This window comes from Lepisosteus oculatus, chromosome 27, assembly GCF_040954835.1.
Source record: "Lepisosteus oculatus isolate fLepOcu1 chromosome 27, fLepOcu1.hap2, whole genome shotgun sequence".
In the NCBI taxonomy this organism is placed as follows: Eukaryota; Metazoa; Chordata; class Actinopteri; order Semionotiformes; family Lepisosteidae; genus Lepisosteus; species Lepisosteus oculatus.
This window is the reverse complement of record NC_090722.1, coordinates 3,270,926-3,284,211: the sequence shown is the minus strand read 5'-3', so window position 1 is coordinate 3,284,211 and position 13,286 is coordinate 3,270,926. Positions and strand designations below refer to the sequence as shown.

Here is a 13,286-nt window from a genome sequence, read left to right as displayed (position 1 = left end):
GCCCTGTGATGGACTGGTGTCCCATCCAGGGCGTACCCTGCCCTGCGCCTGTTGCTTGCTGGGGTAGACTCCAGCTCCCCCGTGACCCTGTATTGGATGAAGCAGTTAGAAAACAGATGGACAGATGCTTGCTGGTCACATTAAAATCCCGCTATCTTCTGTCCTCTTGCATGTCCAGGGGCGCGACCTGCGGACTGGACTCCCACGGTTCACAGCCGACTCACCTGCTTCGTAGACCAGAGCGTTGGCCTTAGCGACGGCTCTCTTGTAGCACAGGTGCAGCGCTGGGCCGAACTGCAAAAACAACACTGACGTTTCAGCGCCTGTGGCAGGAAAGCCAACCGAACCCACACAGACAAGGGCATAGGTTAAAACAGAGCATTTGTACACAGTGGGCCTTAGACTTGTCCCCATCAGCCAACAGAATGCTGAAACCATAGGCAAACTAAGCCACATTGTTTTAACAACTTTACATGATCCTCAGTAATAGGACTCGCTATCAGAATGCCCCGCTGCCCCCACCCTCTTACACATCGATTAGCTTCTCCAGAAAATATCACATGCTTATCTGAGAGCAGTGTCTTTGTTTTGCATGACTTTACGCTCGGATATTTAAAACGGGCTTTTAAAATCTGAAGTCCTAATACGTATCTTTCATACGATGGAATATATTTAAAAGATGCTTCAGTTAACCAATATAAAAAAATAGTTCTTTGTTACTATAGTTACCTGGCTGCCCTTGGGGTAATATCTTAAGGCACCAGTACACCAGACGAACTCTAAACTGTGCTGTGAGCTCATCTGTGGGACCCCAGAGGGGAGCTCAGAACACAAGACCACTCGGTTAAGGGTTCGAATCTCAGGTTTGATATTGCTGTCATAAGTAAGACATGTGGCCTCACAAACTGCTCTATTCATTTATACCGGGTGGGTCTTCAGGTTGTAAATGAGAATGTTTTCTCTGCACAGATTAAATGAATGAAACACAGGGGTGTGGGGTGCCGTGTATAGGGTACCGAGGATAGTGTTTAGTGTGCAAGGTGTAGTGTGTAATGTACAGTGTACAGTGTAGAGGGTGCAGGGTGCAGGGTGCAGGGTGCAGGGTGCAGGGTGCAGGGTGCAGGGTGCAGGATGCAGGGTGCAGTGTGCAGTGTGCAGTGTGCAGTGTAGAGGGTGTAGGGTGCAGGGTGCAAGATGCAGTGTGCAGTGTAGAGGGTGCAGGGTGCAGTGTAGGGGGTGCAGGATGCAGGGTGCAGTGTGCAGTGTGCAGTGTAGAGGGTGTAGGATGCAGTGTAGAGGGTGCAGGGTGCAGGGTGCAGTGTAGAGGGTGCAGGGTGCAGGGTGCAAGATGCAGTGTGCAGTGTAGAGGGTGCAGGGTGCAGTGTAGAGGGTGCAGGATGCAGGGTGCAGTGTGCAGTGTGCAGTGTAGAGGGTGTAGGATGCAGTGTAGAGGGTGCAGGGTGCAGGGTGCAAGATGCAGTGTGCAGTGTAGAGGGTGCAGGGTGCAGGGTGCAGTGTAGGGGGTGCAGGATGCAGGGTGCAGTGTGCAGTGTAGAGGGTGTAGGATGCAGTGTAGAGGGTGCAGGGTGTAGGGTGCAGTGTGCAGTGTAGAGGGTGGAGGATGCAGTGTAGAGGGTGCAGGGTGTAGGGTGCAGGGTGCAGTGTAGAGGGTGGAGGATGCAGTGTAGAGGGTGCAGGGTGTAGGGTGCAGGGTGCAGTGTAGAGGGTGGAGGATGCAGGGTGCAAGATGCAGTGTGCAGTGTAGAGGGTGCAGGGTGCAAGATAGTGACGGGCTGGCTCCTGCTCGTACTGTGCCAGGGCGTGCTGGCTGGTCTCACCATGCCCGTGTTGAGGTTCTTGTCCACCTTGCAGAAGGTGTGGGGCGCGCTCTCGCCCTTGCTGGGCATGATGAGGGAGATGTCGGTGACGCCCAGCGTGTGGAGGGCCTGCGAGTCAGGCGCCCGGCGGTAGGTGAGGAAGGTGCGATGGGTGCCCGGGCCCCCCGAGCTCAGGTTGGCGGAGCGGCTGTAGGGCGTGGTCTCGATGACGTGCCACCCCGTCTTCGCCGCCTCCTTCCCCTCGTACAGCACCCTGCGCCAACCAGCGGGCAGACAGTGAGGAGACACAGGCGCTGCAGGCCAAGCCGTGCCCGCTACAGTGCAGAGAGGACCCACTGCTGCCCTCTGGCTCTGCAAGCACCCCTTTCCTAAAAGACAGGGCATCGGCTCTGCAGCGCCAACAGAGCTCTCTGGTCATTTACCACCACAATACGGAGAACAACACTTTGCTCATAATGCTTATAATGTTAGTCAGCTACTGTCCTGTGAAAAGTAGGCAGCCTAGAGCAATGAAGTCTAGTTTACATTCCAAAGGGCACCAAGACCTTGTACTGCTGGGTGACACTGTAGCATGGCCTCCCCCCATAGGGGGCAGGGACTGCGGACACAGCGAGGTCAAGGGCCCCATCTCTATGAGCTGCCGGGAAGCAAATTTCACTGCTTCACAGTGCCCAGCCTCCACAGCGAGGAGGTTACACCATCACAGCACAGTCCTCCGGCCCGCTCTGCCTGAAGACTCCCAGAAGTCTTTCCCATAGTGTCCGCTTCTGGAATACTGAGCCCCGAACTTTAAAAACCAGCGACTGACACAAAGCACGCTGGGGGCAGTGCAGGAGCAGCCTGAATCCAGACATCGCCATCTGTTGCACGACGTCTTTTCCTGCCCCACAGCAGCCAGTTGACCGCCAATTACAATTAATGAGTAACTGAATCATTTCATTAAGGAGCCTGCTGAGAACACATTCAATTAAGAAACGTGTTGGGCATCCAGTCATTCAGAGACTGGAGACTACAGATGGCAGAAAGTGCCTCTGTCAAGTGCGACAATGAACTTTCCACATCTGTGTTCAAGACAGCTAACCAGATTGGCACAAAAAAGGCACAGCATAGATAGATGAGACTTTATTGATCCCGAAGGGAAATCGATTCTGGGAGTTTACAGGCAGAGCAGGGCAGAGGACTATGCATCAGGCCTGTGACTTATTGCTGCAACGGTATAATGAATCAATCTCAAACATCTGATTGGTTCGCTCTGCAATTCCGAAGCGAGTCTGGATCAGATTTTGCCCCTGCAGTGCCCGGCTGTGCCCCCCCACTCACCCCAGCTCCAGGATGGGCGCCTTGTCGTGCCCTCTCTTGTAGCAGAGGAACATGTGGGGGTTGTTGATGAAGCCGGCGCTGAGCTCGGCCGGATGCCCGCCCTGGGTCTTCTCGATGCAGGTGAAGCCCTCGGGCACTTCCTCGCCCAGCGCGCGGGCGATCACCGCCAGCTCGGTCACGGGCAGCACGGGGCGGGACGCCCGCTGCTGCCCCTCCTCGTCCAGGGGGGCCGAGCTGCCCGTCAGCCCCGCCACCACGAAATAGTCCACCAACTGCGGGCATTTCTCCTCTGTCATGCCTCCTGTGTGCCCGCTGCTCCTGCAACACAGGAAAGGGGCACTGAAAACGGGCACCCTCTGCACCGTGCCAGTGGGGCTCCCGGCAAACGGCATCTCTGCCCTCTCCTGGTCCTGGAGGGCCTGGCTGCCAGCAGGTTGGTATTCCAGCTCCCTCCTGGATCAGCCAGAGCTCTTCCCACTTCCTCCACCTCCGCAGGACCTAGAAAACCCGGGTCCACCCCCCACCTTTCTGGAAGGAGGAAACAGCAAGTACGGAGCTTCCCTGGGTCATAAAACCACACCGCTCTGAGGAAGCCAGGCCTGAGCCCTCCAGATTACTGGCACGAGGGTTCGGTGCAGAGGACGGCTGTGAAATGCGAAATTCACACACAACCAAGTCCATCCCTATACTGACATACTGTAGAATATACTACAGTATTGTAATTTAGGGCGGAGTGGTGGCTCTGTGGCTCAGGATCTGCGCCTGTGGCTGGAAGGTTGCCGGTTCAAATCCCGCAGCCGGCAGAGGAATCCTACTCCGTTGGGCCCCTGAGCAAGGCCCTGAACCCCAACTGCTCCAGGGGCGCTGTAAAATGGCTGACCCTGCGCTCTGACCCCCAGCTTCTCTCCCTGTCTCTGTGTCTCATGGAGAGCAAGCTGGGGTATGCAAAAAGACAAATTCCTAATGCAAGAAATTGTAAAGGGTTAATAAAGTGCTGTTATATACAGTAGCTTGCATGGATGAGATGTAATAACCGTCCCTTACGTGATAATTAAATCACTAATGCACTGGCTTTAAGTTCATTTAAATAACACTGACTAAAGGAAACAGCAGTGAACCCTGTTAAGGGTTAACAGTTAGGCCCTCCAGAGCTGTCTCACTGTTCTGTACACTCCTGGCAGGCCAGGATTCCTCAAGGTCTCTCGAGTGGAGGTGTAACTCCTGTGTCCTACCTGTGATTAGCAACATGAAACGAACAGGTCTTAGCTGATTAGGGTCTTGGTTAATTGCCCAAGGCTGACCTAACAGCTAACGTTCTGACCTTGTTTATATGGTAAGAAACTGCTACTGACCAATCCTAACTGTTTGTTTCTGTATGAACGTTTCGCTCATCTTCAAGAATAGAAGCTCAGGAAAGTGAGCGAGAGCCGAGGTTAACCTCTTAACTTCATCTGTCCTCGTTTCTTCATTGCAATACAAAAACTCTCCGACTTGATTCACCGGGTGGTTTACTGAGAAAAGGGTCTAACAGCAGTCATCACTAACTGACAGCAATCCGCTGACATTTACAGAAAGAATCTCTCCTCAGCCTCCGCGGTTATCATGCCACGCAGGAACGAAAAGGGCGATAAATCACAGAACCAGACGCGCGCCAGGGTCCAGAAACGAGCCCGGTTTGAGATGCAGACGCTGGGAGGGTGTACTTGGGCAAAGGGCAGTGAAGCCTCGCTCACTGGCAGGAGTCGTCTCGTATCCCTCGAATGCTGCACCACAGATCTGAAACTGTGCTTAAGCTTCGGTTCGGCTATTTATCTCACACACACAAAAACCTCAAGAGTTCATTTCTCCTCTTTGTTTCACAGTGACATCTCCAGTCCCAGTTCTGGAAGACTGGGAAGTTGGTAGGTTTTCTCTCAATTCTTCAGCTAAATCCGTTAAGTACTTGCTTAGCGAGAACAATTTAACAGCATTTCAGGCACTCAAGCCCTGCAGGACTGAAAACTCATTTCCAAGAGGATCTGAGGAACACTACTGAAGTTCCAGCCCAGTTAAGAGTCACTGTCAAGACTAGATGTAAGCTAGCATCTTTATAATTTATCATAGCCTCACATTCAACTCTGCTTTCTCCAACTCCCAGTTTCAACCAGCTCATTTCATACGACTGTTCCACTTTTTCACAGCTCCACTGTCTCCTCCCACATATTCACCTCTCCACTCCAAGAGGAAAACAAAATCTAGACAGCTCTGAAGACAGCCCAGCCATTCTGTTTTGACAAAACGTTCATATATTGAGCGCACAGGAACTGACTCTACTGCCCATAACCATGGGCTAAAGCCAAAGCAGGAAGCGCTCTCCAGCATCATGCTTCCTGTCTGCGTGCTCATCAAGAACTTCCCAGGAAACAATAGGGCAGGCAGAATGGTTCCCCTGGGGAGAACCTGCAGGAACGAACAATAGACTGAGGAGGAAGTGAACACAGACCCCTGCCATGTCAAACAGTGGAAACTGTGTAGTCTTTTCCACAAATCTCCAGAACAGAGCTGCCAATGATGTAAACATTCTGTCTGCTAGTGAAAGGGGGGTGGGCTTACATTCACCTCTTGATATAATTAATACCCGGACTTTCTTGTCACATTTAAGAGGATTTGATTGTTTCCCTGATTTATAAATGGAAGCTGAGACTGCCACTTGGAAAGCTACAGATGCTAGCTCTTCCAGAGAGGACCCACTGCGTCACACAGCATGCGCCTAGAGTGACCACATGTCCGTCCCTCTGTCCAGCATCTCGAGTATCCCACGCAGGTAGGACCAGGGGGCACAGTGGGGGCAGGTTCATACTTCCCGGCTACAAGCTGCAGTGCTCGTGTCCCGTGCCACCATAAGGAACCGTCTGTGAATCCTCCCATTGGATTTTTCTCATTAGTCCTGTGTGCAACCAAAGGGGCTGGGCGAGACCTGCAGGACATCACCACTGATAGACAGCTCAGCGTCTCACAGCGTAGGAACACGACAGGAAGTCACCCAGGGGGATTATGGGAGATGTAGTTCTCAGAGGTAGTGCAAGCTACCTCAGCCAGCTAGGTTATACGCGCAAGAATAAAGCTCTATTACCGTCCACTAGTTCTGCGTACAGACCAGCACTCTGCAGTTGGCACTTGGTTGCTTTGACTATCGTCTACTTTCTGAACGGGTGGTTGCATCCTCACACAATTCAAAACATAAATTGTTTAAAATGCAGAAGGCAGATTTTTTGGAACGTCAATCAGATTAAACCATTTGGGGGCCCTGACAACCTTAAACTTATTCAAACTCTTCAGGGAAATGCAGTTAATATTATATGAATATTTTAAGGCCTGATCATGCCAGATCTGATGCATGAAGTAAACCAGTCAGCAGCTCCGTCACCCCTGCAGCTCAGCAGGTGTGAGCCTGGCCAGTACCTGGAGGGGAGACTCCTGGGAAAAAATGAGGCTGCTGCTGGAAGAGGTGTTAGTGGACCAGTAGGAGGCGCTCACCCTGCAGTCTGTGTGGGTCCTCATGCCCCAGTATAGTGACAGGGACACTGTACTGTAGAAAGGTGCTGTACTTCGGATATTTGAGGATTTTTCATATTAGCCACCTTATTTGGCAGCGTTGCCTCCCAGCGACCTCTGCACTGCACAGGCAGAAGGAGGCGCTGCTGCTTCCACTAGGAGCTGCCCCTCTCGGGCCCCGTCAAGGGGGGCCTCCTGGGTGAAGCCCGTCCCAAATTTACTGCCATGGGCTGGAACCTCCAACGTCAATATCGTCCAGCTCCATGATTGGCTGAGCCACGCAGGAGCTGGTTATGATGGGTCATGGGATGCCTACATTCTCGTCTTTCCCCTTCTGTCTTAAGAAAATAATGACGGAACAAGCAATAATAATTATAATAATAATAATTGCTTACACTTATACAGCACTTTTCTGGACACTTCACTCAAAGCGCTTACAGGTCATGGGGATCCCCTCCAGCACCACCAGTGTGCAGCCCCACCTGGATGAGGCGCCAGTATACTCCCCACACACCAGCTCTCAGTGGGGAGGAGAGCAGAGTGATGGAGCCAGTTCAGAGAGGGGGGTTATTAGGAGGCCATGACTGGTAAAGGCCAGGGGAGGAATTCAGTTGTGCAGGGAGATACTAAGGTGTTGCTTCACATCTCTACTAGGAGTCCATCCAGAAAACAGCAGCCAGTGATCTGGGTCTTAAAGCATTGTGTCACACAGCCCAGTGGTGCTGTAACTCAGAGCCAACAGAGCACCCAGACTGGAGGATCCGTGGAGAAACAGGGATCTGAGGACATGGGCGTTAGTCTCTTAGGGAATTCTGTCCTGATCTGCGTCCGTAGCCAGGGTGTTAGGATCGCGTGTTGCTGCGTGAACAGCAGCTCCGTGCTCGTGCGGAAAGCAGAGGATGAGACTGGGGTCACACCCCTACTCTTTTCGAGAAACGCCCTGGGATTTTACATGACCGCAGAGAGTCAGGACCTCGGTTTGAGGTCTCATCCGAAGGACGGCGCTTTTGTAGTGTTTTTCTTGCAAAATACAAGACCCCACCTCAACACTGCTGCTCACCACAGAGAGCGAGTCTCAGCGTCTCTGAGAATTTCCATTCTTCTGTTCGGCACAGCCGAGCTCGCTCTCTGCTCGTCTCTGCCTACGGGCTCAGTTTCCTGTTTTCTCTCTGCCTGCCTGTTTCCTGCGAGGCGGTCTGACCTCCAGTGAAAGAAAGTACAGAGCGCGAGAGTAACCAAGCGTTACTCAGATCCTAAAAATACCTGTCACAACATTTCGGACAGCAGAGGACCATCAATGCTCAACGTTTCGTTGCAAAAACTGGCACAGCTGTCACAGGAGAGGAACTGGATGATGATCCCAGACTGCCAATAGCAGAAGGACAGTGCTGAATGCCATTTTCAGAGGGATCTAGGAAAGAAACAGGTTAATGGGAGCTCACGGATACCCAGATTTTGCACAAACAGGTTTTCAACAGGTCTGAGATTTGATTTGTCTAATCTACTCCACCCTACTCCCCAACTCGCAACCTTTGCTCCTCTAATTCTGGTCTCCTAACTGTCCCCCGAGCATGTCTACACTCTGTGGGTGTAATGGGCCTTCTCCCGTTATGCCCCCAAGCTCTGGAACTCTCTCCCCAAGGATATCAGAGACTCACCTTCTCTAAACTCCTTCAAATCCAGACTCACAAGCTTCTTCCTTAGAAGAGCCTTTTCTGAACTGGTTCTGTTCTTTACCCCTCTGCTCCTACTGTATTCAGTACCACCATCCACTGTCTCCACTGCATATTCTCAAGTTTATCTTGTGTATTTTGTGTTGTTTATTGTGTATTTTGTATTGTGTTTTTTTAAATTGTTGTTGTTGCTGTTGCCATTATGTAAAGCGCTTTGAGAAGCCACCTTTAAAGGCGCTATATAAAATAAAGTTTTTTTCTTATTTTTTTATAATCTGTCTCGTGGTTCTAACCAGGCTCAGAAATTAGGGATCATTTTAAAGTAAAAGCAAAAAGATTACAGCAACCTTATTATGGACTCAGTACACTCTAGAAACTGGTGGAAGAAATCTATCAATTTTTAACCACTTCTTTTCATATAGGGTCATGGGGGAGCGGAGCCTTTCCCAGCAAGCAACGGGCACAGGGCGGGAACACCGTGGATGGGACGCCAGTCCATCGCAGCCCATACACAAATACAGACGCACACTCCCACCAGGGCCAGTTTCCCCAGATGCCAGTTAACCTCCCAGCATGTATCTGGGCAGGGAGAAAACCCACGAGAACAAGGAAAGAACATGCAAACTCCACACAGACAGCACTCCAGGTCCGGAATTGAACCCAGGGCTCCAGCGCTCCGAGGCAGCAGCGTTTCAGAATTATCAGCTCTAAATTCGCAAACCTACACACAGGAGGATCCCAAGTCCACACTATGAGCCACACCTGAGCCAGGGCAGCATGTTAACCTGAACAGTCTGGTGCTCTGACCATACAGACGAGTGGGGAAAAAAAAACAAGATTCAAGCTCCCGCCCAGAAATAAAGCCTGTTACCTTCCCCAGGTCGAGTTTTTAACATTCATTAAGCCACTACTACTGCGACATTAAACCCATTTCCCTACATGCAACCCCTCTGACTTCTCATGGGCTCTCAAATGGATTTTGTTTTTAAAATTCTACCAAAACAGCAAGAGAAGCAGGCGTCCCTTTTCAAAAAAGGAGCTATGGGTTTTTGGAACAAACCACCCAACCACACTGTGGAGACCAATGAGGTAGTAAGTGACCAAACCAGAAGAATGTGGCAAAATACCTTTTCCGGTTGGATCTCCCAGTCGGGGAGAGCACGTTACGAGCTTTGTTAATTCGGGTTGAATTTCCGATTGCCTCTTGCGTTGCGTGTCCCTGCCTACACTAGATCCCATTTTGAATAGGAGCAACAGATGAATAATCAGCTCATCAACGATGCAGTGTGCTGGACTGCAAGGCCTGGGCTTTGTTCGGTTGGATCTTCCCTAAACACACACACAAGCCTTTTATACATCTTGAGATCGAGCCAAAGAAAAGTTCCATGCTGGTTAACGTGAAAAGGGTACTTTCCCAACAGCTGCGAGTTCTTGTTATTAATATCGCACTTGTTTCAGATCCTGTTGAGGACTTCGTCTTCCCCTGCAGCACGTCTGCCTTGCTGCTTTGCAACAGATGAGCCGAGGGAAAGGAAACGAAATGGGGAAGTATTTCTGTGGCGCACACTCTGGCCCGTGTAATCCTTTGACATCGGGCTCTGCAGGCATTGTGCAACAGCAATTTCATTCCCCTTCCCCCATTCATTTTTTTTTAACATGTTTGCTATTTGAGGCTGCTGTAATTGCCAGGCAACAATTACAGAAGAGCATGATGTAAGCCTCACATGCCAGGAATTGTGCTGTAGTGTGACTCAAAGCAGGTTGGGGCCTGACAAGCTCTGCCTTAGAGCGGAACAGGGTTCACAGCGTGTCATCAGCCTGTAACGATGACATCATGACCTGCTTTCCTCCTTTGTCAATTCTCCAGTGACCAAGGCTTGAATCTGCACTGGCACTGATGCTAGTTTCTGGTGTCAGAGCTGGTAGGCGAGTCAAAGACACCGGTTTGAAGACGAGCACACAGATACACCAAAACAAAGGGAGCCTTCATGGAGCTCTTCCACTCCTAAGGGTCATCTCCTTCAGCTTGGTGGCTGCTAGTTCAAATCTAAGCTGTGCCACTTGCCTGTTAGTTTTCCCCGTCCTGGCGATGAAGCACAACTCTCTTTTTAAACAATTAGACAGTTATTAATTAATCACAGTACTGGGTCACTTAAGAGTTAAAGCTTCTTCAACATAACGTTTTCAAGCCACAGTAGGACCTTAAAACCCCAAAACCTGCAGAAGGTGGGTAACTGCTAAACCAAATTAACACATTATTTTCCAACTCGCACCTAAAGCCTTCATCAGCATGGCCAATTTCCGAAATACGAGTTTTTTCAAAATGTAAAAGTGGTAGCTGGAGCTGGACTTGAATTTCTGTTACGGTCAAGACAGGTCCAAGTCACTGGGCTGTCCACATTCGATCAAATTACCAACGTCCCTGCCTATCGTTAGTTAGAAACTCAGTAGGAGGCTGAAGCCCTCAGTTCTGCAAAATGCACAATAAGGAGTCATCAGGTGGATTTTGAATTCAGCAGTGAGTAAGTGAGCTGAATTACACAAGAAAGCGGTTCTGTTTGGGGAAACTTCTTAATATCTTAATATCTGCTGTGATGCCTCATCAGAAGTTTTTTTTTTTGGGCGGGGGGGGGGGGGAGGGAATCAGTCGGCATGGCAACTGCTTATCTATATTAACATGCACAGATGGAGAACTACTGAGCATAGCACAATAGCCAAAACCACGGCAACAAAGATGTGACTTAACAGGAAAGGGACACAAGTAACTGTCTTATGAAAGGTCACACCGCGAGTTTCACCTTCTCCTCTGCTCTCGAGAGAGGAAGCAGCTGAGCAGCGGGGCTCTGCAAGCAGCAGTGCTGTCAGACCGTCATGGCGCAGGCCTGTGGTTGCCTAGCAACAAGATCCGGAAAGCTGTAACTCATTTCAAGCTCTAAGCGGTGAAAAAACCCTGCAGCGGTTTGTACGGTACTGAGGCAAATATGGAAGAGCTGACCAGAATCCACGCTGCTGCAGCTGCGTTAGGTACATGGGAAACTACAAAAAAGCTAAGCTTCAAGGCTTGAGGACTGCTGATGTTCCTCAATAATGCTTTGCATTTTACAAACCTCTATCCATTCCCTAACTGCTCCACCCCATACTGGCATGCAGGCCAGGAGAAGACTATCCCAGCAAGCAATGGCTCAAGGCAGGGTACACCCTGGACAGGGCGCCAGTCCATCACGGGGCAGACAGACACACACACGAAGGCCAACTTCACAGAAGCCAATTAAGAATAATAATTCCTCACACTTATATAGCGCTTTTCTGGACACTCCACTCAAAGCGCTTTACAGGTCATGGGGATCCCCTCCACCACCACCAGTGTGCAGCCCCCCCTGGATGATGCACCAGTCCGCTCCCCACACACCAGCTCTCAGTGGGGAGGAGAGCAGAGTGATGGAGCCAGTTCAGAGATTATTAGGAGGCCATGATTGGTAAAGGCCAGGAGGAAATTTGGCCAGGATGCCAGGGTAACACCCCTACTCTTTTCAAGAAACATCCTTGGATTTTTAACGTCCCCTACTGGCCCCACTCACACCTCTTCCAGCAGCAGCCTTAGCTTTCCCAGGAGTCTCCCATCCAGGTACTGGCCAGGCTCATACCTGCTGAGCTCCAGTGGGTTGTTAGTTGGGAGTTGCAGGGTGACATGGCTGCTTAACCCAGCAGCATGTCTTCAGACTATGGGAGGCAACTGGAGGACACTCATATCATCACGGAGGGAACATCCATTGTTCCACACAGACAGCACCGCTAATGCTAAACACCGTCCCACTGTGCCACCCTCATTTCACAACCACAGAGTAATACATGCTGAAAACAGAGAGAAGATTCAGGCTCTGGGCAGCGATCAGACTCCATGTGGCAGTGAAGGAATCTCACAACAGAGCTCCTCCCTAGAGCACAGCTGTCCAGTCCTGGCCCTGACCCTGTTCCTGGCAGGACAGAGTGTTTTCATCCCACAGCACCTCAGAACAGGCTCAGCCAGCTCTTTACTGGTTTAACTGGTCCACCTTGACAGCTTCTTCAGGGGCCAGTGCTTTGAGGATATCTAGAAAACGTGCAGAAACCCCAGCCCTGCTAGACCAGGACTGGACAGCTCTATCCTAGAGTCACAAACGCAGTTCCAGGATGATGCCTGGGACATGTATCTGTTTATTTTCCACATCTGTTGCAGGGAAAGGACAAAACTTCATAAAAAACCAAAACAACTCCAAAATATTTCATGTGAGCTTGTATACAAACTCCATTTGAAATAATGTATGAGTGATCTTGCAATAAGTTGTTGAGTGTCAGCTCATAAATCCTGTTAATATACTGTACGTTTCTGAGTCACCTTGTCATTTCTGGAAAAAGTTCTCTTTAAAACCTTGAAGAAGGCACTTTATAGTTCATTATTATAATGCATGAAAAGCAACAGTGTGCATTTTTTTAATAGGCACTGCTATGAATGTGGGCATTCTACTGAGACTGATTACAGATGGGCAGGAGAGTGGGGGTGGGGGGGCATCTTGCCAAGGATATATGCCAACCCCCAGGCCTGGCACCGAGTGGTGCTCAGCACTACAGAACTGCCACTCTCGCAGGAAACAGTCAGAACCACAGGGAAATGCCCAGCTGGTACCAGTGTCATCAACGTTGTGCAGAGAAGAACACAGGGAGAATCATGGGGCAGCTGCATGAGGAACAGGCCCAGCAAAAACTGGGGCATCCTGAAGGAACAGCGAACAAGACCATCAGATATCGTATGGGCAGGGCGTGTGCTCACAAAACGCGTCCGCAAATTACACCAGCGCAGCTTGGGCAAGAGAGCCACAGACAGAAGACTGACAAAGGTAGAGACGCTGAAGGTGGAAAATGCTGGGTTTTAAATATTTCGGGT

The 13,286-nt window shown here is 50.4% G+C and overlaps 1 protein-coding gene across 1 annotated transcript in view; it reads right to left on the bottom strand.

Annotated features, from left to right (window-relative positions):
- dennd4b (DENN/MADD domain containing 4B) overlaps positions 1-13,286 on the bottom strand; it is a 54,769-nt gene that overhangs the window by 34,889 nt on the left and 6,594 nt on the right. The window contains exons 2-4 of the mRNA XM_069185452.1: positions 3,159-3,476; positions 1,839-2,091; positions 225-294 (exon numbers count right to left, since the gene is read on the bottom strand). Coding sequence (XP_069041553.1) covers positions 225-294; positions 1,839-2,091; positions 3,159-3,454 — 619 coding nt within the window. The 5' untranslated portion in view covers positions 3,455-3,476. The remainder of the gene's footprint in view (positions 1-224; positions 295-1,838; positions 2,092-3,158; positions 3,477-13,286) is intronic.